Source organism: Pelodiscus sinensis, chromosome 6 (genome assembly GCF_049634645.1).
Source record: "Pelodiscus sinensis isolate JC-2024 chromosome 6, ASM4963464v1, whole genome shotgun sequence".
Taxonomy (NCBI): domain Eukaryota; kingdom Metazoa; phylum Chordata; order Testudines; family Trionychidae; genus Pelodiscus; species Pelodiscus sinensis.
Window position 1 is genome coordinate 74605364 of NC_134716.1, and position 27420 is coordinate 74632783.

At 42.0% G+C, this 27420-nt stretch overlaps 1 protein-coding gene across 2 annotated transcripts; it reads left to right on the plus strand.

The window, feature by feature from the left end:
- The first annotated feature begins 679 nt into the window (after positions 1-679).
- Positions 680-27174, plus strand: CETN3 (centrin 3). 2 transcript variants are annotated; one of them, XM_025189307.2, is made up of 6 exons: positions 680-852; positions 4354-4489; positions 7439-7553; positions 22072-22126; positions 22237-22366; positions 26438-27174. In XM_025189307.2, exons 1-5 carry the CDS (start codon positions 836-838, stop codon positions 22334-22336), a joined length of 423 nt encoding a protein of 140 aa, XP_025045092.1. In that variant the 5' UTR covers positions 680-835; the 3' UTR covers positions 22337-22366; positions 26438-27174. The 2 variants fall into 2 exon arrangements, with proteins under 2 accessions (XP_025045092.1, XP_014433706.1); XM_014578220.3 differs by lacking the exons at positions 22072-22126; positions 22237-22366; positions 26438-27174 and adding exons at positions 15494-15685; positions 18999-19419 and having other exon boundaries at positions 695-852.
- Positions 27175-27420: the final 246 nt, after the last annotated feature.

Sequence of the window (27420 nt, forward strand, 5' to 3'; positions counted from 1 at the left end):
CTCTGATACAGAGGCACAGCACTGGGGGGGAAGGGGGAAAGGACAGCCTGGCGGGAGTTGGTACGTGTCCTATTTTCACCCTCATACAGATCTATTTCAGATACCAGCAACTGCAACCTTCAATCCACAGCTCTAAAACTGAAGTGGAACAAGGAACTGGTAGAAAAAAAATGCTATTATTCAATATATAGACCAACCTGTGCTACAAGGAACCACAACACACACATTTTCCAGTGGATTACACTGGATAGGTGTGCGATAGCAGGGGAATGCTGAGCATTATTTACTTCTATTATTGTTCCAGTAGCACATTATGGTCTTGTGGTTACAGCACATCCAAATATGAGGGAATGAACACGTAATGTCTGGATGTGAAGACATGACCATCTACCATTTCCCAGCGCCGCAGACTCACAGGCGGGCCTGCAAAGCTCAGCCAGGGTGGACTGACGCCACAACGGAAGGGCGGAGTCTCCAAGATACATCCGGGACTCTCCCCATTTCCCACCGCTTTTGAAATTTAATCGTCCCTTCGCCAATGCAAAGCCCTGGGGCATTCTGGGTAAAAACGGAAGCTGCGTACCTCAACCAAACTAAATAGAAGGCGGGCAGTCACATTGGCTGGCAAGCATTTTAACCAATAAGAGGGTACGATAGAGAGGAGGGCGGGAGGAAGCGGGTGCTCAGCCAGTTAGCTTAGCGACAGAAGGGAGCACCGCTACTAGTGACTGCATTGTATCGTGTTTCCAAGGGGAGCTAGAGCGGCGCCCTTGCTGGTGTCCAGTGCCGGTGGCGGCGGGGGAAGCCCAGTCCGGCCGGGGGTGGGGACGCAACCATGAGTTTGGCTTTCAGGTCTGTACGGGCGGAGAGAGGCGCTGGAGTCTGGCCCCAGGCCTCATCTTGCGGGCTGCGGGGCGCGCGGGCCCAGTGGGCTAAAGCGGGGGGGGGCTACGAGAAAAGCCGCTGTTGCTCACTGGGGGGGCGGCTTGGTGCCCCTCCCCCGGCCCTATACTGGGGCGCTGGAGTCCCAGCTCTGTCCTTTGTCGCTAGCTGTTGTCTGCTGCAGCCTTTCCTTGTGTCAGGGCAGTGCCCCTCCGACGAGACGTGGGCTTAGGGCTTTGCAGGGCTCCTGCCCATTTCAAGGAAGTAAAGAATCCCAGGGTCCTGCTGGATGCCGAGCAGAGCGCCTGACGAGGAGCATGGCAGCAGCTAGGTGACTTGCAGCCCTCCTCCTGCACGCTCGGTGTCCTGCCCCGTCTTCATCTGACAGGAACCGCCCCCGAGCAATAGTCATTAAGATTAGCTAAGATTTAGCCGCTCAGGATGATCCTGCGAGAAGATTAATGCAGACTTCATGGACAGACTGCCCCTTAATCTCTACAGACTGTTATTTAATGAGGGGTGTTGCCCTGTTTATGTGCGAGACCCATACAATTCAGATTTTTTTTGGAACTGTTTTGTTTTGAATACTTCATTGTTAAAACACATTTAGTTTTAAATAGCCATAACTTTGGAATGGCTTTGAATAAATTGCTTTTGCTGGCGAGAACAGGTAAGGCATCAAAAATAAATCCAGAATCTAGTGTTAAGATATCTTATCTGTCGGCATTTCACATACTATCGGCACAGTAAATAGTACTATACATTAGGAATGTAAAACCATTTAAATGGCTAACCAATAAGCATCGGTTTCCATACAGTTACACAGTTAACCTTTTACAGACCTACCCTGCAGCAGAAGAAGTGGGTAAAATTGGGTCAGTTTCCCAGGTGTCATGGTAGATAGTCTATCACTGACTATTTTTAAATCAAATTTGATCTTTTTCCTAAATAGATGCTCGGAGAATTATTTTTTTGAGAGTTCTATGGCCCATGATATATAAGTGGTCAGACTAGATGATTACAGTGGTCCCTTTTGGTTTTAGAGTAGAATCTATGAAGGATGGCTCTAAACATCCTTTCCAAGTCCACCTTCTGTAGCTAACTGTGAGCTGTTTTAGTTCATTCTTAAATTTAGAAGCCGAGAGGCTGAAATAAAAAAAATGTCAATGGCTAGAGTACATAAATCCTACATAAATTCTTCAGCAGCTAAACATAGTAAGAGTGCAAGGTGAGTTTCATTGGTGCAAACCTTGGTTTTTCTTGTGTATATATATTTGCACAGGTACAACTACATTTTCTGAGCTTTAAGACCCCCAGCTTCTTGCTGTGGGAAGAAGCCAGACAGGATTACGAAAGCGCTGCATTCTGGGACAGCTCTCCCTGGCCAGGAAGAGATGGAAGGGGAGGTGGATCTGTGCTCTACCATTGCCCCTCCCTGGGCTAGATCCACATTCATTGCCAGTAGTTAAGAAAAACTCTGTCCCTGCACTCAACTGCAGGCTTTTTCCCCTTCCTCCATTGGCCAGGAATCGAGGCAAATGCAGAATGGTCCAGAACCACCAACTTGCTCCTGCACCCTACCTCCTGTCCAGAGCCTGCTCCGTGGCAGCTCCCTCCTGCACACCGAAGTAAGGATGCTAAATAACAATTAATTTACTTGTTAAGTAGTCCATGGAATTTCCCTTGACTACTTGACTAGTAATTAATCAGTTTTAAGCTGGTTCTCCCTGAGCACCAGTTCCCACGTGCCTCCCTGTGCTACTGCCTCTGTGAGAGGGGGAGGGTCAGTCGGCTATGTGGGTGCCAGCTTAAAAGCAAAGGCACTTCTGCCTGCATCCTCAGCAGTTGTTTTTCACAGCAGAGCTGTTAGGGTAGCTGTAGGAGAAGGAACTGCAGTGGTAAAAGGAAACTGTCAATTTTGGGCCAGGCCTCAGGCCACCCTAAGGGGCCTCATCACCTAAGCCAGCCTTTTGAAGACATGGTTGAGACCAGCACACCATATTGGTCACCAGTTCCACCTCCCCTTATTTTTTTTTTCTCCTGACTATCCTCTTTCTACTGTGCTTCATCTTGTACCATGCCAAGTATCTGACGGTCTGCAGTGATACAACTATAATACATTCTCCATAATGCTACATCTTAAGATCATTATAAAGTTGAAGCTAATGCAAAATGGGGTTTCTGCATATAGGAGTTTAGTTTGAGCTTATGAAACTCACTGCACCATCTTCACTAACTATTTAGTTCCTTTCCAGCAGAGATTAGGATTTTAAAGTTTTAACCTGAACATGGCTACTTTTATGCATTTCTTTGGAGTGCCATTTGCTATTTTGGAGCATAATACAAGTGAAGTTTTATGGCAGTTTGTTTACTAATATATTGATACTGTAATTTTAATAGCTGAAAGGGTACCTAGAGCATTGGGTGGGTATCTTTTATAAATATAAATACATATAGGTAGTCTTCAATTTACAACGTTTGGCTCATGATAGAAGGCCCTTAGAATGTTCCTGAATTGACTTGTTTCGACTTTCCGATGCTCAGTTCCACAATCAAGTGGATTGTGGTTTTGAGTTGTGATAATTTTGTAACTCAGATTTTAAGGAACCAATTGCATCTTAAATCTAAGGACTGCCTGTTAAAGAAATGGTTTCAGACCTGAGAGACTGCTTCTCTAGCTGTGTGAAAACAGGTATTTATGATTATGTGGGAGAAGCTACTAACAAGACATTTCCTGCCATGGTTATTCCAATCTGGTGTTCACTGTCCCACTTCGTTTGCCAGATTTGTCAGTATTCCGGATGCTCAGTAAATCTTCCTTGTTTGTTTCTCTTGGGCATTTGGAAGAGTTGGAATGGGGGATTTAGGGTGGTCAGATGTCAAGTTGTATGGGAAAATCATTAGATGTTTAGTTTTTTGGATACTGTATGTATTAGAACACTAGAGGTATGGCCTATATTACAAGTTTTTATAAATAAACAATTCTGGCTGTACCAATGTATCTCTCTTTGCGATTGGGCAAGTCACTTGAGCCTCTCTTCCTCCTTTTGCTCATTGTGCAAAATGGGTAGAATATCTACCTACTTCCTGAATATGTCGGTATGTTAGGGCTTGTCTAGACTACATTCCTCTTTCGGGGAAAAAAATAACTTTTTCAAACGAGCCCATACTCATTTTTTCAGGAGTACAGGTTCTTTTGAAAAAGGGTTCCCTCGCCCCCAAAAAGAACCCGTCTAGAGTGTGGTTTCACTTTTGAAAACCCCTTTTTTTGAAACAGCAATCAGACGCAAATGAAGCATGGGATATTTAAATCTCTGCTTCATTTGCACTTTTGATCGGGCTTATTTACATTCCTCTTTCGACAGAGAAATGTAGTCTAGACGAGCCCTTATTTATAATTGTAAAATGTTTTAAAGATGATATTCTATCAGTAGTAATTATTTACAATAGTTTATTTTCTCTAACTTGTAGGAATGATCTTGCAGTAGACAAAACCAAAAGGAAGAAAAAAAGAGAACTGACTGAAGAACAGAAGCAAGAAATTAAAGATGCTTTTGAGTTGTTTGACACAGACAAAGATAAAGCAATAGATTATCATGAGTTAAAGGTAACTTCTGTTTTGTACTTACGTTTTGATGGCCTATATTTTTAAAAGAGCTCAGCTCACATTTAGACACGCCTACATTGGTGAAGGAGTGGTTACATTTCAAAAGTGACTGGATTTTGAGTGAGACCCAAATAGTCATGCACAGTCCTTCCCCTCCCATATTAGTGGCATAATATGTGGATTCTGCATAACTGGGGTCTCAGTCCCAACTATCTCATAGATGGTTGAAGCACTAAAATTGGCAAAAAAATTAGTTTATCCCTTCAACAGGGAACTGTAGCTATACAGTTGCAGATCTGGGATTTTCCAGGTTGAGTAGAACAAAGTAGGAGAGTCTAGTGAAATCAACCTGATCTCCATAGTTGCACAATAAATGTAGAGTTCTTGCTGTATCATAGTAATCGGTTGTGTGTGTGTGTGTGTGTGTGTGTGTGTGTGTGTGTCTTTTAAAGGAACTTGTTTACATGAAAGATGCAAATTAAGAACTGTGGAGTTAGGACCAGGATTTGCTAACTGGAACCTCTTAACAGCGAACGTGTTGACCCATGGGACTCAAATTTAGTGTTCTAAACTTATGTAAGGGTATTGGGAATCTTTCTCTGTTTTCCCCTCTTGCTACAGGCCTTCATCCAGATGGTCATCTCTACAACTAGGAGAAGTTTAAAGTTGCAACCTCTGTTAGCCAGTCCCCCTTCTTGGAAATTGTAGGGATGATAATGGAAGTTGGTGCACATTTTTATGAATCAGTATTTTCTGGATACAGAATTTTGCTTTCGGGAAGGCAGTGCTTTTTTTATTATGTAACTAGTTGGGCTTCTCTAGGAGGAAATAGCTAGTTGGACTCATAGGCTATGTCTACACTACAGTGCTGTATCGGAAAAAGGTATGCAAATTGCACTCCGCAATTTGCGTAGCTTTTTTCCAATAGCTTTTTTGGAAGAGGCTTTTCTGAAATTTGGCTCTTCTACACTGGGCCAAATTTCAGAAAAGCCTCTTCTTTTGGAAGAGCTGTTCTTCCTCATGGGAGGAGAAAGACAGGGCTTTTGAAAGAGCGCCACAAAAAAAAGCGGAAGAGCAGACGTGTTCCCTGGAGTGTAGACATAACCATAGCGGCTTTGTGAAGACTGTTTATTTTATGTAACTTGTGTTCTCTGTATAGAAATGATAACTCCTCTCCACATCTGTTTCAAAACTCAGAAACTTCAGGTCTTCTGAAGGTGGAGGAGAACTGGGGACTTTTGGTGGAGAGTGGATGTTTTATACCTCTGGCCAGTACAGTTAGGATTCACAGGAAGTACTTGTATCCCCGTTGTTACTTCAGAAATGGTTCAATAGTTGTATAGATTAGCTATGTGACTTGACTTCTATGCGTTGGTTCTGAAGATATGACAATTGGAGAATAAAGGCGTAGAAGACCAAGCAGCTCCCTTTCCTGTATAACCCTTATCTTCAGTAGAATTTGGATGTATATAAGTGGGAATGGATTTGACAAATGTGTTTGAGTGAATGCCAAAATTCTTAATTTAGCTATAGACTGTTCTTACAAATGTTCACAGTTGCAATAAAAGAATACAGTTTAACATTTCCCTCTTAATTTATGAAAGCAACTCAGTCCTCTTAAGGGAAAACAATCAACTTACCCACTAGATGTATTTAGCACATGTTATAAAATCTCTAAAAGCATGACATTTTACATATTTTGGCTTCACTTTGTAGTCTTTTATAAGTACTAATTTGAGAACACTTTGTTTTATTTATGATTGTATGTACAGGCAGTCCCCGACTTACGTGGATCCGACTTATGTCGGATCCGCAGTTACGAACGGGGCTTTTCTCGCCCTGGAGGACACTGACTGCGGGACCTAGCGGTCCCGCCGCCCGTGTACTCCGGGGCAAAAAAAGCTGCTCCACGTCTCCCTGGTCTACAGACCAGGAAGACGCGGAGCATAGCCACAGAGGGGCTCGGGCAACCCAGGGGCGCCTAGGCTGTCCCGCCGCCGGCTTCCCCCGAGGCTTTGCAAAGCTGCGGAGGGGTTGCAGACCAGGGAGACGGGGAGCAAAGCTGCGGAGCACGCCCTTAGGGGGACAGCTCAAGCGCGCCCGGGCTGTCCCGCTGCGGGCGTGCTCCAATGCTTTGCTCCCCGTCTCCCAGGTCAGCAGACCAGGGAGACGGAGCAAAGCCGTGGAGGACTTGGGAGTCCCGCCACCCCCGTCTCCCTGGTCTGCTGGGGGAGGGAGGGTGCAGCTAGTGCCCCCCCCCCCTCCCAGCAGACCAGGCTTTTCTTGCATACCTCTGGGGTAGAGCAGCTGGGGGCTGCTGGGTTGGTCCCGCAGCGCCGCTCCGGACCAACCTGGCAGCACCCCAGCTGGTCTGCCCCAGGAGTCCTGATTCAGCTGCTGCTGGTCAGTTTCAGCAGCGGCTGAATCAGGACTCCTGAAGCAGAGCAGCTGGGGTGCTGCTGGGTTGCTCCAGTAGCGCCAAGGTTGCTCCAGTAGCGCCCAGCTGCTCTGCCCCAGGCGTCCCCAAGTCAGCCGCTGCTGAAACTGACCAGCGGCTGACTACAGGAAGCCCGAGGCAGAGTTGCTCTGCCCCAGGCTTCCTGGAATCAGTCGCTGATCAGTTTCAGCAGCAGCTGACTTGGGGACGCCTGGGTTTCTTAAGTTGAATCTGTATGTAAGTCAGAACTGGCGTCCAGATTCAGCCGCGGTTGAAACTGATCAGTTTCAGCAGCGGCTGACGCCAGTTCCGACTTACATACAGATTCAACTTAAGAACAAACCTACAGTCCCTATCTTGTACGTAACCCGGGGACTGCCTGTATTGAAGTCTGTTTTTCTCCAATCATCCACATTTTATCTTGGCTAAGATACTAACTTATGTAAAAAGAGAACTGTCCAATATATATTTTGAAGATGGTATATTGTTGTACATCTGTTTTATTCCAAAAGGTGGCAATGAGAGCTTTGGGTTTTGATGTAAAGAAAGCTGACGTATTAAAAATACTTAAAGATTATGATAGAGATGCAACAGGCAAAATCACCTTTGAAGACTTCAATGAAGTTGGTATGTATATGATTTTAAGTATATATTGAAAGTTGGTTGGGGAAACTTAGTTATAAGAAATGGTATTAATGTGGAGTCTGCAGCTTGTCCTGGTCCATTTCTTAACAGTATTATTGAACAAAAATTGGGCTTTACTTATTGTGTTGACTGGTGTAAGTAGAGAAGAATAATTTTTTCCCCAATACTCTTTTTAGAGATTCCTTGTTTAAGGGACACTCTTACTAGGACTTACTTTTTTTCGGTAGCCCTTCACGTGTACGTGTGTGTGTGTGTGTGTGTGTTCCTTTTATTGTTTTATCTTGCTCCCTTCCATTTTCACTTTGAATATGTCTCTTCATGGCATTTCTAGCAGCAGTAAACTATTAAAAACACAGCTGGTTCTCATTTGTGTTTTTTATTTGTAGAGCTTTCCAACAGCACCAGTCTATGAGACTAGAAGTGTACATAGCCCTAGTCTCTTTGGGGTTAAAATGATGTTTAGGGAAAACTCTGCTTTACAGAAGCATAGACATGGCTGTTTTGTGAATTTTGTAGGATTCTAGTCAGTGATGTGGAAGAAAAAAAGTAGTTGGGCACTGAAAAATGTACAAATCCTTAAAGAAATAAGTGCAGAACAGAGTAGTACAGTAGAACCTCAGAGTTATGAACACCTTGGAAACAGGTTGTTTGTAACTGAACAAAACAGTATGGGTCTTTCAAAAGTCTACAACTTAACATTGACTTATTACAGCTTTTAAGATTTACTATGCAAAAGAAAAATGCTGCTTTTAACCCTCTTAAGTTCTTTACTTTGTCCATTTTTTTAAGTTTTCCCTTTTTTTAGTAAAAACTTAAGAACAGCCAATAGTCTAGGTCGTTGTTTGAGTTTTTTCCAGTTACAGACTAACTCGCCTCCCCTCTGAACCTTTTTTAGTAGTTTAGCATAGTAGTGTACTGTTGCTTTTTTTTGTTTTGTTTTGTTTTTGTCTCTACTGTTGCCTGATTGCTTACTTCCGGCTCCACAGGAGGCATGTGGTTGATGCTTCAGTTTGTAACTCTGGTATATGATACTGTCATTGCAGTTGATTCAAGGGGGGGGGGAAATATATCTTAACAGAAGTTGTTCACTTTAATAAACTTTTAATAGGTTTCTTGATTTGCCAAAAGGAAATGTTTAAGAAACTTTATTGCTAACTTTCTTTTTCTCTCTCTCTCTTACATGGTTTTGGGGCTTTTTTCATTTTTCCTAACTTAAGTACATTGATTCATACCTCCCTACTCTTTATAGTATATATAGATATGAATTTATTTTTGGAGGAAGTATTTTTTGCCTGACTGGTGTTGCTTCTGGTGAGATGGAATTTCTCTTCTCATGTATGTGCTTTCCTGTTTTTTTTTTCCTCTTCTTATCTCTTATGTTCAACCAATCTCTCTTCTTCTGTCCCTATTCCTGTTTTGAGAGGCCATGAAGCAGCTCAGCTGGACAGCACCATTTTCAGCATGATGTTCTTGTCTGAATTCATCTCTAAACTGAGTCATTCTGCTCTGGTGAAAATGACTTGGCTCTTACTACTTCACTGGTACGGGATACTTCATCTAGCTGAACAAACTGGAATGAGTGGGAGAATGTGAGATACAGGAAGGACAATTCTCATCCAAGAATTTACAGCACAGTAAAATTAGTTGAGCCACATTGTTTTCTTATAGAAGAAGTACACCTTAATCACCTTCACTACATACCAAAAGTTGTTTACTAGCTTAAACTTCGGAATGAACCACATTAAAAAAACAGAGCTGGGAATGGGTGATGGGATGGATCACTTGATGATTACCTATTTCCTCTGGGCAACTAGCATTGATCACTGTCAAAAGACAGGATACTGGGCTAGATGAAACTTTGGTCTGACCCAGTATGGCCATTCTTATGTTCTTTATATATTTTGGCTTATACAATCAAGTACAAAATATGTAAATTTCAAAAAAGGTAAATGTTTCAACATGCTCTTTAGATAAGTAAATCTTAATTTGTTATGGTCAAAGGTAGGGATGTAAAATCCTGTTTAATTGGTCAAACGAATTTAATCGATTAAAGAGGATGGTGGGAGTAGCCCATGCATGCTGGGGTTGGGGTGGAATGGTCCCCACAGCAGGCTGGGCTCCTCCAGCCTGGCTGCTCCCAGCCCACGTGGTCTGGGAACCAGCAGCCCTGGGCGGCATGCAGGACTGCTCCCAGTTAACAAGTACCCAGTGAAACGGTTACCTAGTAACATCCCTAGTCAAAGGACAGCTAAGATGATTTGGATAATATAATGCCTCTGTACATAATTATTTTAAAGCAGAATCAATTAACTCAAATTTTGCTGCATAGCCATAATAAATTTGTGAGCTTAGATCTATTTTTTTCCTGTCAAGTTCACTAAACCAGACATTTCATTCCATCTATAAATAATAACAAGTTCCTCATGGTTCTGTAAGCCCCAACAGGGAGGAAGTATTTATAGTTGCTTATTGAAAGTCATAAATAACAAGTCCTGTAATACAAGACTTAGCAGGTACAAAGAGTGTAAAGATATTTTCTCTGGTTCCAGAAGTGGGTGAAGCAATTATTAGAAAAATATTTTGACATGACATATTATTTTGTCTTGCATTTCTCTCTGGTATAGGACTGACACATGGATTTGATAAAAATAATCAGGATTGATTAAGCCTTCCTGGATTAACATAATGTTTTATTTAGTAAAAGCCTCCTCAATATACTGTGAGTGTATGTGAGGTCAAAGCTTTTTTTCCACAGATTATAAAACCAGAAGGGGCAATTTTGATCACCTTTTGTATAACAGAATGAAGGACTAGTCTGACTTTATTCCTGTTTCAAATAGAGCATAGCTTTTAGAAAAACATCCAATCTTAATTTAAAAATTTCAAGTCATGGATAGAGATGTAAAATTTCAATGAATTGGCTAATTGAATTTGCAATTTGCATTGACTGTTCTATTAGTCAATAAGGGAGCTTCCGCCTTTGGGCTGTAGCAACATTCCCAGGGCTGTTGCTACACTTCAAAGGCAAAAGTGCTGTAAGAGAGCATGGGGCCAGTGGGGGACACAAGTAGTCCCTTGCTGGCACCATACTCCCTGCAGTGGTTCAAAGCGGCAGTGCCACAGGGAGCCCAGGGTCAGCTGGGGAGTCTGATAGAGGCAGCAAGGGGGGGGGGGGGGGGGCAGGGAGCGACTAGTTGACTTGTTCCCATCACTAGTAATGGAGCATCCACCTGACCTTTGGTAATTTACTCAAATGATTAATTACTCTTACTGTTTTTTGGTTTTTTTGAAGTTTGTATTGTACCTCTCATTTAGATACTCATCCTTTTTAGTGCCCAACTGCTTCTCTCTCAGTATCAAGAGGATTCCACAAAAATTTGAAACAAGACCATCAATCTATACACTCATAGTAGAGCTTTTCCCAACATATCAGTCTGAAACAGATTATGGCTGGGTATGTGTAGGATATGTCTACATTGCAGTTTACTGCCAGTTCTTTTGTCGTTCATGAGTGTTTAAAAATTCCCCACCCTCTGAATATCTAAAGTTTTGTCACGACAAGTGCAAGTATGAATTCTGCTTTGTCAGTAGGAATGCTCTCCTGCCAACTAAGTGAAAGTCACTCATGAGGGTTAGAAGTATTTTGTTGACAAAAGTGTTGACAGACAGCATTCACGTGCACCAACTTTTAGCAACAAGTCTGTGTTGACACAGCTTTGTTGCTAAAAGCTGCTTAATGTAGACAAGCCTCAGGCCTGGTCTACACTGGGAGTTTAAGTCAAACTTAGCCACAATAGGTTAATTTTCTAAACAATGAGTTTAGACTACCAAGTCCCTTCGATTGACTTTAAAGGCTGTTAAAGTTGATTTCTGTACTTCTGCTTTCATGAGGAGTAACTGCTAAATTTTATCTTGCATGGCCGACTTTCCAGTAGTGCAGACATAGTGCTGTGAAAATAGGTGTTCTTGGCCTCAGAGGTGTTCCACAGTGACTGCTCTGGTCACAACTTTGAACTTTACTTCTCTCCAGGTGAACAGGGAAAGACTCGGGAAAACTTGAATTTTGTTTCCTGTGTGACCAGCATGGTGTGCAGATCTCAGCGTATGTAACACACGTGAGCAGCACACCTGACCATGAGTTCCATGCCTTTGAGCTTCATGACTTCGCAGGATTGCATTTGAGCTCCAGCATGGAGCATGCAGGAAATCCTGGACCTCATTGCTGTGTGGGAAGAGCAATCTGTTCTCTCAGAACTACAAACCAGCAAAAGTAACACACATCTATGCCAAGATCACAAAGGAAATGGAAAAAGGAAACACCAGGGATACCCAGCAGTGCCAAGCGAAAATAAAGGAGCTGAAACAGTTCAATCAGAAGACAAAGGAGACAAGCAGACGGTCTGGAGCATTGCCACAAAAACACTGCTTCTGCGAGCAACTGTGATCTTTGTGAGGGGACCTGACCAGCTTCCCTAGCCAGTCCATGGATTCCTCCCAAGACACTGAGGCAGCAGTGTGGAGGATAGAGTGGAGGAGGAGAATGATCAGCAGGTGAGCGGGACAATAGAGGTCAGAGAGCCAAGAATTTTTTATAATATTGGAAATAATCCTCTTCTCCCAGGACATCTCACAGTTGGGCACTGATCCCAAGGAGGAACTCTTTAATCCTCCTCACAAGGCCTGCCTTATTTCATCCTCCATGGTAGGACACCTTTGAACACCAATCCAAGCAGCAAGTGGTCTAGCATCATTGTAGCATAAGTTCCAGATTTCTGGCCACATTGTCAGCATTTGTTCCCTATCATCTGTATGATTGGAGAAGATGAATATCTTGTCTCACATGGCAATCTGGATGAAGCAAGGGAAGCTATTAGCTGATGTCTCTGCAGTAAACCTCTGTTTTCTCATCCCCAGTGAAGCATGGCTTGAGCTTCTTTGCTGTTCTGCTGACACACCTGGACAACCTCCCCCTTCCTGCCCATTTGCTTCTGTGGAAAAGGAAAGTTGCACTCTCCCAGCAAGCTAGAGGGGAAGCGCTCGACACATGAGCATCACGTGAGCCCTTTTCCTACTCTGCTGTCATGCCCGGAACCCACAGGCTCATGCCTGGACTCTCCTTTACCATGCGTGCCACTGAACTGAGGCTAGGTGCTACCCTAAGAACTTTGAAATGTATCTGCTGCAAAGTGGCTGCCTAAAAACATAACTGAGGCCTTGTACATAACACATCCCTGTTGTCTTTAGACAGACCTTCATTTTATTCTAATAGATTAGGCTTTACACTCTACAGTGTCTCTCTTGTAAAGTCAGCCCTTCACTTTTTGTTACAGCAGTGAGCTTGCAGCACATTCCTCCGGCCCTACCATCTGTCCACCTGGCACAAATTCACAAGCAAAAATGGACTAGGGAAGAGATGTTCAAGAAGCAAAGGCAATCTGCCAACTTGGACAGGGAGTATGTAAATGAATGGAGGAATGCGCTGCTGAAGGTGATGTGAGCATGAGGAAAGGAGAGTTTGCAGGGAATGGGAAGTAGGCACCAGGAGAGTGTGTCATCCATAGTGGATGTGATGGACCGCATGGTGGCCCCTCCAGCCCTTGCAGATCAGTGTTGCCTCCTCCCAGGGGCCCTAGAACACAGGGTAGAGGGGAAAGGGGGAGTCAAGGGCAGCCTCACACTGAACCCCCAGGGATGCATCACGAAGCAAAGGGCTCTCTCTCTATTGTGATCGTTCTCCCCTTGCCCCCAAAGCTCCCACCCTCGACTCCTTTTCTGTCCCTGCTATGTTTCCTCAATAAAAAACACATGATTTCTGAACAATAGTCTCTTTATTATTTGTATTGAAGGAATGTGGGCATTACAGGCAAACACACTGATGCAGGGGCTCTTGTTGAGAGCAACATGAAGGATTCTTAAAACTGGTCATTCATAAAACTATATTTCAAAGCTTCTCTGATTTGCATTGTCCCCCGCTATGCCCTCCTATTGCCCTGGTATCTGGCTGCTCAGAATCCATGCCTCTGCATTCCACCCTGACATACATTTTCCCCCTTGCTTTCACAAATATTATGGAGCACATATATGCCACCGCAATGGGAATGTTGCATTCGCTGAAGTCGAACCTAGTTAAACCTTCCCTTTAAAGCCCCAAAAGAGGATTTTAGCACCATTCTGCACTTGCTTAGCCTTTAGTTGAATTGCTTCTTACTGTGATCCAAGCTGCCTGTGCAGCTTCATGAGCCATAGGAGCAAGGGATAGGCTGGATCACCAGGAATCTTTGTTGGCATTTCAGTGTGTCTGATTATAATTTTCTGGTCTGGTGGGAAAGTTGCAGATTTCCAACGTAATAGTAGGTAAAGATGCTCATGTCATTCACCTTTCTTGACCATCCCACATTGATGACGGTGAAAAATTGGGACCCACCAGCACCATTGAGAAGTACCCCCTTACAGTTTATGTACTACTTGCCAAAGTGGTCAGGTTCCAAGATGGGGATGTGTATTCCATCTGTCACCCTACTACAGGGGAACCCCAGCGTGGCAAAGTCCTCCACATTTCCTGGAGTCACTTGTTGGATCGGACTGCACATTTCCCTGCATAGCAGGCTGCCACCACAAAGGGAATGTTGTGTTTGCTGATGTCTAACCTAGTTAGACCTTCTCTTTAATGCCCAAAAGCACATCAAGAAGTATCCATTGCAGTTTACCCCGCAGTGCATCGCTCTCAAAGTCAACAGTAGCCACCCTACTGGGGATGCGCAACTTTGTACTACATCAGATGTGCACCGTAGGGACATGCACCTTTGACTTTGCAAAATCGGTTGCTTAAAAATCGACCTTACTAAATTCGACCTTCTCTCTGTGTAGACATGGCTTAAGTCTCCTACAGACAGGTGCTGTGAGAAAGATCTATATATCAAAAGCACAAATGAGGTTAAAGTGCTTGTCAACCTGTAGTGTAGCTGGATGTGCCACAGTGAGAAAGATATATGGGGAAAATAGAAAAGAATAAAGTAAGCAAGAATATAAATAAACTAAGCATAAGTATATTGAACTAAACTAAAAAAAAATGTAAAGTGCTATCAAAGTATACATCCAATGACTCTCTACCCTCAACTTTTATATTTCTTTTTACATTGTATGCCCGAGCTTTTCACTCCCTGAATATTATTAGTCTATACATAAGAATGTATGCTTATAAATAAATATTCAGGGAGTGAAACACACTCTTGTCTATCTAAGCTAGGTATACCATGTGCCTCATGTTAGTGTTTGAGCACCTCCTTAGTTGTTGATTTTTATCTTTAACTGTTGCTTCCTCTAATATAAAATACGTCCTGAAAATGTAGATATTGGGAAGTAATCATTAAGGCCTTTTTGCTAGAAAATGTAAAAAGAAAGATTGATTCAGAGTGGTTCACTGTCCTCTTAAGCTATTGGCTTAATAGGACTCTTACAGACTGATTCTTTTTTGCTTTGTAATAATGCTGCTCTAGCTATGCAGTGCCTCAGCTGATGCCTTTCCACTGAAATACAGCAAATATTTAATATCCAAATTGGACATCTTGTCTTCACAGGAGGCAGTATTTGAAGAGAGATTCCTCTCTGGCCCAATCCTAAAATTTAGTGTTGACACAAATTCATTGAAATGCATGAAACAAAGATGAGTCTGGGGTATTAACATATCTGAACTTAGGAACTGTGCAACAGCACAAAAACTGTTATAACTAACTAGAAATGCCAATGTTTAAGCCTTTAATTGTCAATTTAAAATGCCTGATTGAAAGCTAAGAGAAATCTGAACAGGTGAATTAATTTTAGAAGCCAGAATTTTAGGAAAAGTATTAACTTCACTTAGAAAGTTGAACTGGGACATTGTGAAATTGCCATTTTTTAAATAAATGATATTTTCCTTATATTAGTGACAGACTGGATATTAGACAGAGATCCACAAGAAGAGATACTCAAAGCATTCAAATTATTTGATGATGACGACTCAGGTAAAATAAGCTTGAGAAATTTACGTCGTGTTGCTAGAGAACTGGGTGAAAACATGAGTGATGAAGAACTGCGGGCTATGATTGAAGAATTTGATAAAGATGGAGATGGAGAAAGTAAGTATTGGACTGAACAAAACGAAACTCATTTTGCCTAGTTATTTTAATTTGCTTTGTTATTTTTGTCCCATTCTTAACTTAAAATGTGTTCTGATTTGAGAAGTGATTAGAAAGCAGGCAGTGTTTACATTCTTTGTTTGCCTTTTAAATGACATTGCAGAACACATGCTCAGTTGACAAGAAATTAATAGCAGTGATTACTATTATTTATTTAAATTCTGCAAAAACATTTGGAACTTGAAAGTTAAGGTTGGTTCTTTCTTGTTTAAACGTGATTACTGGTAACTCCAGATCAATCTTGGTATATTAGAATTCTAGTTAAGGTGCAGTTGAAATTGGAATTTGAGTCAAACATGGAACTTCATTATGCCACTTGAATTGAACTACATTGTAGTCCTTTCCACACAAATCAAGAAATACTTAACTGAATTGGGAAAATAAATAGACTATGTGAACACATTCTATTATCAGTAGAAAACCAGTAATGGTGGTAGCTAGTTTTCTTCATCATAATGATTGCTACTCTTCTCGGGTACTTTCTTTTGAGAATATCTTTAAATACTATAACTGTAATAAAATACAAAAGTCCTGTGATTTCCTTGAAGTTTAAGTACATTTGGTACTCAAAAATTGCAACTTTGATAGTTCTGTGGGCTGAAATCCTCAAATTATCCTTCTAATAGGTGCTGCACATGAAGTTGTAAATGCAAAGCTTCCCTCTTCCTTGACTTTCTTCCCCACAGCATCTTCACAGTTGACCTCAATGCTTCTTTGAAAAGAAATACAGGACTATGTAGCACTTTAAAGACTAACAAGAAGGTTTATTAGGTGATGAGCTTTCGTGGGCCAGACCCACTTCTTCAGATCAAATAGTGGAAGAAAATAGTCACAACCATATATACCAAAGGATACAATTAAAAAAAATGTATCCTTTTGGTATATATGGTTGTGACTATTTTCTTCCAGTATTTGATCTGAGGAAGTAGGTCTGGCCCATGAAAGCTCATCACCTAATAAACCATCTTGTTAGTCTTTAAAGTGCTACATAGTCCTGTATTTTGTTTCAGCTACACCATACTAACACGGCTACATTTCTATCACTCTTTGAAAAGAGGATTTTTAAGATTGAGAGAATAATTTAGTCTGCAAGCATATTAAGTCCTTGGCCTTTCTGTCGAAGTTGCCATCAGGGGTACCAGTTGTGATGGTAACTTGTTATGTGGACACGATGTAAATAGGAATTGAATGGAGACCACCAATTTATTTAGTGAAGATTATTGAGTTGTAACTACTTTGGGTCACTGCTGACATTTCTGAATTCAAAACAATGACCTAGCCATGAAAGTCTCCATTTTCTATTATCCACTGAACCATTCATTCGTCTCACTAGATATTCAAGTACAGGCAGTCCCCGGGTTACGTACAAGATAGGGACTGTAGGTTTGTTCTTAAGTTGAATCTGTATGTAAGTCAGAACTGGCATCCAGATTCAGCCGCTGAATCTGGACACCAGTTCTGACTTACATACAGATTCAACTTAAGAACCCCAGGCGTCCCCAAGTCAGCTGCTGAAACTGATCAGCAGCTGATTCCAGGAAGCCCGGGGCAGAGCAACTCTGCCTCGGGCTTCCTGTAGTCAGCCGCTGGTCAGTTTCAGCAGCGGCTAACTTGGGGACGCCTGGGGCAGAGCAGCTCGGGTGCTGCTGGGTTGGTCCAGTAGCGCGGCCGCTCCTCGGCGCTACTGGACCAACCCGGCAGCACCCCAGCTGCTCTGCCCCAGGCGTCCTGATTCAGCCACTGCTGAAACTGATCAGCAGCGGCTGAATCAGGACTCCTGGGGCAGAGTTGCTGGGGTGCTGCCGGGTTGGTCCAGTAGCGCCAAGGAGCGGTGCTGTGGGACTTACCGGCAGCGCCCCACCTGTTCTACCACAGGGGCTTTGCTCCACATCTCCCTGGTCTGCTTAGGGGGGCACTGGCTGCGTCCCCCCCAGCAGACCAGAGAGACGCGGAGCAAAGCGGTGGAGGACCCAGGGCCAGACCCGCGGCGCTTCCAGATCAGCCGGAAGCGCCGGGGGTCCGGCCCTGGGTCCTGCGCGGCTTTGTTCAGCGTCTCCCTGGTCTGCTGGCTCCCGCAGCAGACCAGGGAGACGAGGAGCAGCTTTTCTCGCCCCGGAGGAGGCGGGCGGCGGGACCAGGCGTCCCGCCACTCCAGTCCTCCGGGGCAAGAAAATCCCCGTTTGTATCTGCGGATCCGACATAAGTCGGATCCGCGTAATTCGGGGACTGCCTGTACAGGAATGCATGTGAAAGATGGAAAGCATACTGTTTATCTATTACTCCATTTACCTTTAAGGTTTTGTGTTTCTTTTAGTTCTGTTAAGCAAAATGACACTGTTAATTGCCATTCTTAAAAAAAAAAATCTATTAATTGGTGTTCTGTTTAGCACCACACACCTGGTATGTTTATACCTGTAGCTGCTTCTTGCGCGCACGCCTTCCTCAGGCTTTATTTACCAACGCTGGAACTCTTGCCATGCTCTGTGAATCCCCAGGAGAAGTGAAAAGATAGTACTTGCAACTAGGGATGTTAAAATGCAATTAATTTACTAACCAAGTAGTTGAGAGTTTTTTTTTGTTTTTTATCAACTACTCAATTAGTCAATAAAAGTAGTCAGTTCCAGCGCACTGTCTGGTTCTTGCTGGTTCACAGCATAACCTCCCCAGCTGCCTCTGCATTTTACAGCACAGGGAAGCCAAACTTCTCTGTGCTGTAAAATTCAGAGTGGCAACTGGGAGGGGAGAGGGTTGTATGCTGAGTCCTAAGAGACCTGCGGAATAGGGTCTGACCCAATGTTTCTGAGAGCCAGATTCCCTGTGCTGTAAAATGCAGAGCCGCAGCTGTGGGGATGTGACTAGTCGATAGTACTAACCAATAAGCTCCTCCCTATCGGTTAGTTGACTAGTTGCTAATATCCCTACTTGCAATTTGTCTGAATCGAAGGGAGTGAGTTTATTATACCAAGTTTGCATTAGGAGTGCTTGAGTGTAAATGACTGTTTATCCAATAAGAGGATGCTTATCAGTTAATGGTATTGGTTACACTCAATGAAGTCTCCTCCCAGGGAGTGGGCCTGCTCCAAGGGAGATTTCACAGCAAGCTCTGCAATATACCTGTTTATTAACTTCAATAAGCATTGAATCAGAGCCTAAGAATATGAATGAGGAAGCTTTCAAAACAAGAATGCAGTATGTACATACAATATTTTTTCATTAATACCTCTGTTTGTCTACCTTTTGTCTCTTATCACAGTCAATCAGGAGGAGTTTGTTGCTATTATGACTGGAGACGTGTGACGTTACAAGAAAGCAAACTCTGCAGCAAAAAAAGAGGTTTATTGGCTGTTAACATTGCAGTTGCTATCTTATGGTTCCATTTATTTCTGTAGTTGGACCCATGCAAAAAATTATTTTCCTCAAAGGACCAAAATAAATGTACATTTTATGTGCTGATATTTCAGTAATTTGTAACAATACATTTTAGAGTGAACAGTGTTAAGTTTGACATGTTTGAGTATTCATTTGTAAAATAGCTTTGTATAAAATTTCTAAATTAAATCATATTATACAAATCTTCTGAAGTTGACTTTGTTAGAATTAGCTATGGCCTTAGTTTTGATAAAGTTTTGATGACAAGCTTCCACTTTTAATAAAATGTTCTTTTATTATTGGTAGTTGAAAGCCTTGGTTTTTTGTTTTAATCCCAAACTGAATTGTACTGTGACTTAACTTGTTACTTTTGACAAAGCATATTCAAGACTTAGAGTAGATTCTTGTGCTGGATATTCATAGTTGCACCTCCATTGCATGGAGGTTCTGACTTTTAAAAAAAGTCATGACTTTTTAAGTAAACGAGCATTCTTCAGAGGAATTCTATTAGTTTGGGATCATCCACATACCAGTTTGGTTGTTTTGCTCAATGGCTGAAGCTGCAATATCTGATATTGTTTAAAAGGAACAAAAATGCTCTTCACCGCACATAAATTTTTCCCTATGAAGCGCCCACTAAAATATCCACTGCATGTGTAAGCCTGTTTAATCTTTGGAATTCCTGGCCTCTAGAAACTGGTTCTTTTTTTTTTTTTTTTTTTTTTTTTTTTCCCTGTATAGATGCCAATGTTAGGTGGATTGAATTGTTCTTTATCATTATTACTGAAAAAGCACTTCACTAAAACTATGTCTATAGTGGTCTTTCGAAAAAAGACCTGAACTTACTTTGGTAAGGCATTTTCAGTGATAAGTTCCATTCCTTCTGAATGTGTGGTGACACATTTAGTAAGAGGCCATCATTTTGGTATTGATTCCAAGATTTCTAGGCAAAACGTTTTGGTTTTTTGATTTTTCTCAAAATTCATAAGGGGAAATTGAGGAACAAGTGGTGCCCTATATTTGTTTAGAAGAGCCACAGCTTCATGCACCTCTGCAGTTTTTTACAAAAACAATTTAATTTTTTTTTATTTTTAGTAGTTTAATCCAGTACTGTATTTGCTTCCTGCCCCCCCTACTGGTACCTGATTGTGTACTTCTGGTTCCAAATGAGGTTTCAAAAGAGGTTAACTAGTCTGTTAATTTTGGTGTTTAACTCTGAGGATCTACTATGCCCCTAATCAGAAGGAAAATAATTTGTTTTCCGTTTGAGAGCCACCTAACAGGTGGAATGGTGGGGGATGTTCAGCCAGAGAAAGGGAAACAAGGCAGATTGGAGGCTTGAGCCATTCCTTCCTGCCACTCTATCTTTTCGGAACCTGCTCCATGGTGGGGGACACCAGCTGCCTGCAGTCCCTTCAAAGCAGGGTGGAAGAAAGATGCTGGGGATCAGCAAGGAAAAGGACAGACACAGGGTCCATAGCAGAGGAAATGGGAGAAGAGGAGGGGATGAGAGGGAACAAAGCCCCTTGTATAGGGAGAAAAATTGGGTAAATCTGGTAATGAGGAATTGAAGTGCTCAAGCTGTTGGCACTGGCGTGGGAGAAAGGGCAAATTGGGAGCACAAAGACTGTCAGAGGGATAGATTGATGGATACTAGAAGGGGGAGCACAGAGAGTCTTTGATTTTTGAGAGAGAATGATACCCTGATAGAGGGATAGTGGAATTTGGGGACTCCCCCACACAGCTCCATATCTGTTTGGGGGAAGAAAGGATGTTCCTTGGAGTTACAGGAATTGAGGCAGATGATGGGGGAAGATGGGACAGAGCTCATGGCATGTGGCAGAGGAGGAAATGAGGGATCTAGCATGATAGAATCATAGAATACTAGAACTGGAAGTGCCGCATGTGGCTCGCAAGCTGCAGGTTGGCCACGGCTGGTCTAGAATCATCCCTGATAGATGTCTGTCTAACCTGATCTTAACTCCAGTGATGAAGATTCTACAACTTCCCTAGGTAACTTATTTGAGTGTTTAATCACCCTGACAGGAAGTTTTTCCTAATGTTCAACCTAAACCTCACTTGCTGCTGTTTAAGCTCATGGCTTCTTGTCCTATCATCAGAGCCCAAAGAGAACAATTCCTTCCCTCCCCGCCCCCCGTGACACCCTTTTAGTAGTTTTCAGGTATCTATCATGTTCTCTCTGTTTTCTCTTTTCCAAACCAAACAAGCCCAATTCCTTCAGCCTTGTCTCATAGCTCATGTTTTCTAGACCTTTAATCATTTTTGTTGCTCTTCCCTGGACCTTCTCCAGTTTCTCCACATCTTTCTTGAAATGTGCCCAGAACTGAACACAATACTCCAACTTCTTTCAAATATCGTGTTCAGTGCTGTATTTCTTCATCAAAGTTGGACATCCAAACTCTCCAGTCAGCGAACAGCGCCGCTGGTTAGATTGTGGATATCCTCCAGTGAGCCAATATATTTTCGTGTTGGGCATTCTACACCAACGTGCTGCATAGTTTGCAGACTGCAGAATGACTTCTCATGTCTTACTTACAACACTCCTGTTAATGGATCCCAGAATCATGTTTGCTTTTTTTGCATCAGTCTCACACTGTTATCTTATATTTAGCCTGTGGTCCACTATGACTCCTTAGTCACTTTTCATTCTGTATGTGTGAAACTGATTGTTTCTTCCTAAGTGGAGTGGAGTACTTGCATTTGTCCTTATTGAGCTTCATCCTAGAGGAGGTGAGGAAGATGTACGGAGTGACTGAAATAGAGGGGAGGGGAAGATAACACATAGGGAACTTGTGATGATAGTTCGAAGTGCAAGGATGCAAGGAACCCCTAGTACGTGAAGTGGGCTTAACCTATAGAAACTAAAAGTTTGACCCTGCCCCCCCCCCGCGCACACACAATTACTATTTTTATTACTGTTGCTGTTGTCTCTTCAGGACTCTCAGATGCTGACCTATTGAAGAGTGCAAATGAAGAAATGATAGTGTGCTGGTGAGTATAATACACCAGCAATGGGTAATAACCAGTCCATGGCTGGATGCAGTTCACCAGGGTTAGCTCCTGGCAGGCCGCCAACACTTTCTTTCCCTGCACCGTCGCAGGTACAGTTGCTTGGAAGCTTCTGTTGGCCAGGAATGGGGATCTGCAATCAATGGGAGCTTCAAGCAGCTTATTGCCGACTCTTGTGATACCCAGTGGTAGCTTGACACTTTGCTGCCCCTCCTTCCCCAGGTATTTCAGTGCCTGTTCTTGGTGCTTTCATTCCAGCGCAACTAGTTGTTACTTTATATCATTTAAGCACTTCTCTACCTGTCTGTCTTTCTCAATACTTTTTCTTTGCCTTGGTATTACTGGTGCAGTTTCTGCTGGGTTTTCTTGATGCTACAGCACCACCATTACTCTCAGGTCACTAGTGCCAAAGGTTTTATAGGTGTCTAGTTATTAGCACCTCCACATCTGCTGTATTGTTTTTGGTTGGGGGAGGGGGCAGCATCTCAATTTTTTTTCTTGTCAGTTGGCCTACTTGTTCTCTCAATATATTCAGTATTCTTCTCCCACCCCCTTTCTTCATGTATGGTATCAAAAGGAGTAAGAAAGATCTCTTAGCAAGTCCATACCATGTTAGCATGGCAGAACTGTATCAGAGGCTACATCTAGACTGCAGGCATCTTGTGCAAGAAGCTTTTATTAGAAGAGATCTTCAGCACAAACTTCCTGAGCAAGAGTGTGTCCACACTGCAAAAGCGCATCGAAAAAACTTTTGCGAAAGAGAGCGTCCAGACTGCATTGGTGCTCTCTCGAAAGTAAGCTCTGATTGCTATGCACAGAATGGCCCCCAGGGCACTTGTCCTTTTTCTTCTTTCCTCTTTTTGTACAAAAGAACCTCTCCTCCCTGTCCCCACACACCTTTTTGTGAAAGAGCGCTTTTGCTAAAAGGTGTTCTTCCTTGTAGAATGAGAAATACCTATGCCGGAAAAACCCCTCTGTATTTTGCGCAAAAACGCGCTTGAAGTGTGGACGCTCCACGAGTTTTTTTTTTTTTTTTTTTTTTTGTAAAAATGGCCTTTTTTCCAAAAAAACTCTGTAGTGTAGACATAGTCAAAGATGGATCACACTGGTAATTAATCAGCTGTAGGAAGTGATAATTTTAGAATGTGTCTAACACTAATGCTACATCTACACTGTTTTTTGTGGAAGAGGAAATGCAAATGAAGTGCTCATTTGCAAAACTCACTCATTTGCATATTCTCTTCTGATTCTTTTTGAGGAAGTTGTTTTTTGAAAAGACGCAGTGTACATGGGGCCATTTTTCGGAAAAAACCCCTTTTGAGCAAGATCCCTTATTCCTCAAAAAATGAGGTTTATAGGATCTTGCACAAGGTTTTTTTCCGAAAAATGGCCTCATGTACACTGGGGGGGGGGGGGGGCGGTTTCCCCACAAAACTTCTGCAAAAAGGATTGGAAGAAAATATGCAAATGAGTGCAAGATTTGCAAATGAGCACTTCATTTGCATTTCCTCTTCCACAAAAAACAAAACAGTGTAGATGTAGCCTAAGTGAGGTCTCATTTTACAGGCATCCATTTGGAATGCCACATGCAATTTCTACTCCTCCCCCACCTAGGGTTGCCAGGTGTCCAGTATTTGCACTCTGTCCGGTTAAAAAAAAAAATAATCAGAATACCAGACATGTGCAATGTCCAGTATTCTCTGATTTTTCTGGCTGCGCACCGGAAGGAAGCCTGGCATAGGCGGGGGGTGTGGCTGGAAGGTGGGAGCCTGTGATTGCACAGAAGCCTGGTGGGGGCAGGGGGCGTGGCTGAGACTCCCCCGCCCCCACCAAGCTTCTGCACAATCACAGGCTCCCAGTGCCCATCACGGCCCCGCCTCCCAGCTGGGACTCCCAGGCTGGGAGGCAGGGCTGCGATCGCCACTCTTGGCATATCAGAAGCCTAGGTGTGGTGGGGGGAGTGGCTGGGAGTCCCAGCTGGGAGGTGGGACCGCAATCACCAGTCTGGGCCCATCAGAAGGGGGGGGGGGGAGTGGGTGTGAGAGGAAGTACTTATTATCCTGTGGTGTGGTTTTTTTTTTTTTTTTGGCTTGTAAAAAATTTGTAGCCTGTGTTTGGGTTTTTTTTGCTTGACCAAAATACTGTATGTCCGGTATTTTTTGGGGGACCATCTGGCAACCCTACTCCACCCCCCTTTTGCTTCAGGTGTGCAAAGGGCATGGCTAGAAACAGATACTTCCTAATTTGTTCTTGATTGCAAGAAATTCAAAGCCAAGATGGTAGAATGTAACTATTATCCTGAAAGCCACAGAATTACTGTGGTTCTAGCAGAAGAGTAAGCGCTGCTTTCTTGGCAGATAGAAGGTTAATTCTACCTCTGTTTATTCCTCACCAACATGCTTTTAAATAGGATTATTTAGAGAATGGCTTTAGTGAGAAAGGACTATTCTTAACAGGTGATGAATTTTCTGTTAGCCATCAGAAAAATAGTTAAAAAAATAAGCTTGACTGTTCTGCAGAGGTGTTTTTCTGAATAAAAGTTCGTTATTTCAGGATCAATTATTGTATCAGTTTTGTACTTAAATTAGTTTTTGATAAGGCAATTTCTCTGTTTGTGTGACCAAACCAAACTGGAGGTCTGTGACCAGAAAGTACATGCATTACCATTTAGGAGTCTGAGTTTGGGTAAGTGTCTTGGATTGGCAGGGTCTCGGAGCACTCGATGTTGCATTTCCCAGCTCTCTCTGGTTTAGGCATGCTGTTGTCGGGTCTTGACAAATCTTTTCTTTCTGCCTTCTGGAAGGAATATTGATATAACATAGGGCCTAAGGATTGTGCTAGGGAAGGTAAACAGATTTAGGAGAGAAAGTTATTTAACAGGCCCTCCATGACCTCTAAAATGTAGATGTACCAACTGCCTTTGTTATCATGGACTTAGTGCCAATTTTGGTTGAAATATGGTGATAAAATATTAAAGCTGTTTTACTGTTTACTGGAGTATATACAGAACAAAACAAGCTGAAATCATAAACTGCCATACCAGTGAATGGAAAAAGTACAGCGCAAAACACCTGCTGTATATAAGCAATAAAGGCAGGTGTGGGTTTGAAAAACCCTTTAAATTTGTTAAACTGCTAGTTAATGAAGTTGATCCTTATTTGGTTTAAAGGAGATTTGAAAAACCAGTAAAGATAGGACACATAGGTCACAATGATGTGCGATAAGGCTCCACTCCAGGGCTTGGATTCATATGGAATGTTGTTCATGTTGAGGTGAAGAATAGTAGTATTAGAAATTTTGTCCTTCAGAAGAAACACTATACTAATATCACTTCCTAGGTATCTATCCTAGTGGGAATCAAATAGTTCTTTAGAAAAGCTAAAGAGAACTCCTAATCTCCTGGTCATGATGTCCTTCCCTGATGAAGCTGGTTCTAATGTGCATGAACTAGATATAGCTGTTTATAGTGGCCACTATGTTTGCCAAATGCAGTCACTGAATTACCAATGTCTAATTCATTACTACGTGAAATGCCTTGAATATCATGACACTGGAAAGTGCTATTCAAAACTAAATTATGAAGTCGACTCATTTTTGCAAAAACATAATGCTTATCTATTACACAAATTTTACACCAGTAAAATTATTTTCTTTTGATAAATATTTTTGGTAATTGATGTTATATGTTTAATAGGTAGTTTCATCACTATTAGATACCACGCTGGGGTGGTGACATGATTGCTTAATAAGCCAATTCAGTAAAAAGTACATATACTTACAAAATGCTTTACATTATCAACAAGCTTTGCAAGTATTAATTAAACATTCCCCTCCATTCATTTTGTGCAAGTGGGAGAGAAAGGGTTTTGACCTGATAATCAAGATTGGTGTAGTGGCAAGAAGAAATTTTCAAGCAAGACAAAATTTATTCTCTCTTATCCACTAGGGGGACCTATTGTTACAACTTAAAAAATGGTATCTGAAGTTATAACAACAAAATCAAGTATCTGGCTGAAGTTTTGTAACCAAATGTCATTTAACCCTAACCATATCTACACACATCTTAAATCGTAATGTGTTTCTTCCACCCATGGAATAGTTTTTTGCCAACTAAGATCTGACTTCTGTATAGCCCAAATAAAATCTAAACATTCCAAACACACAGATAGCTCACATTTTCTATGTTGAATTATCGTGGTAGCATTACTGTGGAAAAAAATTAAAAAGAAAATTTCATTGTTTGTGATTTATAATAATTCCTTAATTTTTTTTTTTTTTTACACTGATTCATAGATGTGGAGGAACAAAAGAGGAAACAACTATCCCTTCTTCGTCTCAACTGCAAAATGACTTACCTCATCCTAATTATTTCCTGTGTCAAATAAGCAGCAACTTCTTCCTGAGACAAGTTAATTCAAGATGCTGCTGTCAAAGCCTTTATAGTCTGTCACCTCCTCATTTAAGTCATTCCACTGTTTTGCCATTGTTCTGCACCACTAATTTAAATGTCTTTAAAAATCCCTCGGACATGTATATAGCCCCATGACTTGACTTCTGCAAGTTATGCCAATCTCAATATTTCTTCATCTTCATCTCTCAAATATTTGTGCCTTCTGCCATACTGTTCCTCATGTATGGAATAGCACGTCGCCATTGCACTGCCATGGTAAATCCCACACTAATTCAGATCCATCCTAAACAAATATTTTCCCTATGAAAAGTTAGGGGAAGGTAAAATTGGCCAAATAGCACAGCAAAAACCTCTAAATGTTTACATGTCTCTGCTCAATTAATATCTGCGTTATCCTATTATTGTCACACTGTACTTTCCTCTCTGATTCCTCCTCCTACTCCTTTCTCCTTTTTTGTCTGTTGATACTGCCACCTTGTGTTGTATTGTATTTAGATTGCATACTTTGCAGAGTCTTTACGGTTGTGTCTTATTTTGGTGAAGTGCCTGCTTCCTTTTTGAAGCTTCAGATTTTTTTTCTGTTGTTCCCATTGCTATCAATAAATGTGTAAGCCCTGAACATTTTGCCTTTCTTCAGAAAGAATATTAGCTTGATCAATTCCTCTTATTTCACACATTTCAGAACATTAAAATATCATCAGGACTGTTTAAAATTTGCAATGGAGTGCAGAGTAAGAGTGCAGAGTGAAAGTTAAGATTTCAAATTAAAGATTCATATTTAAATAATTTAACAATTTCACAAAATATGTAATAATTATTGTATTATCTGACCATGTAATATGAATGCTATTACAATGTTAGCATT

Excerpts from the sequence above, each read along its gene's own strand:
- CETN3 (XM_014578220.3), top strand. Across the intron at positions 4,490-7,438 it reads TAGATTATCATGAGTTAAAG|GTGGCAATGAGAGCTTTGGG; the intron begins GTAACTTCTGTT and ends TTATTCCAAAAG. Across the intron at positions 7,554-15,493 it reads TGAAGACTTCAATGAAGTTG|TGACAGACTGGATATTAGAC; the intron begins GTATGTATATGA and ends TCCTTATATTAG.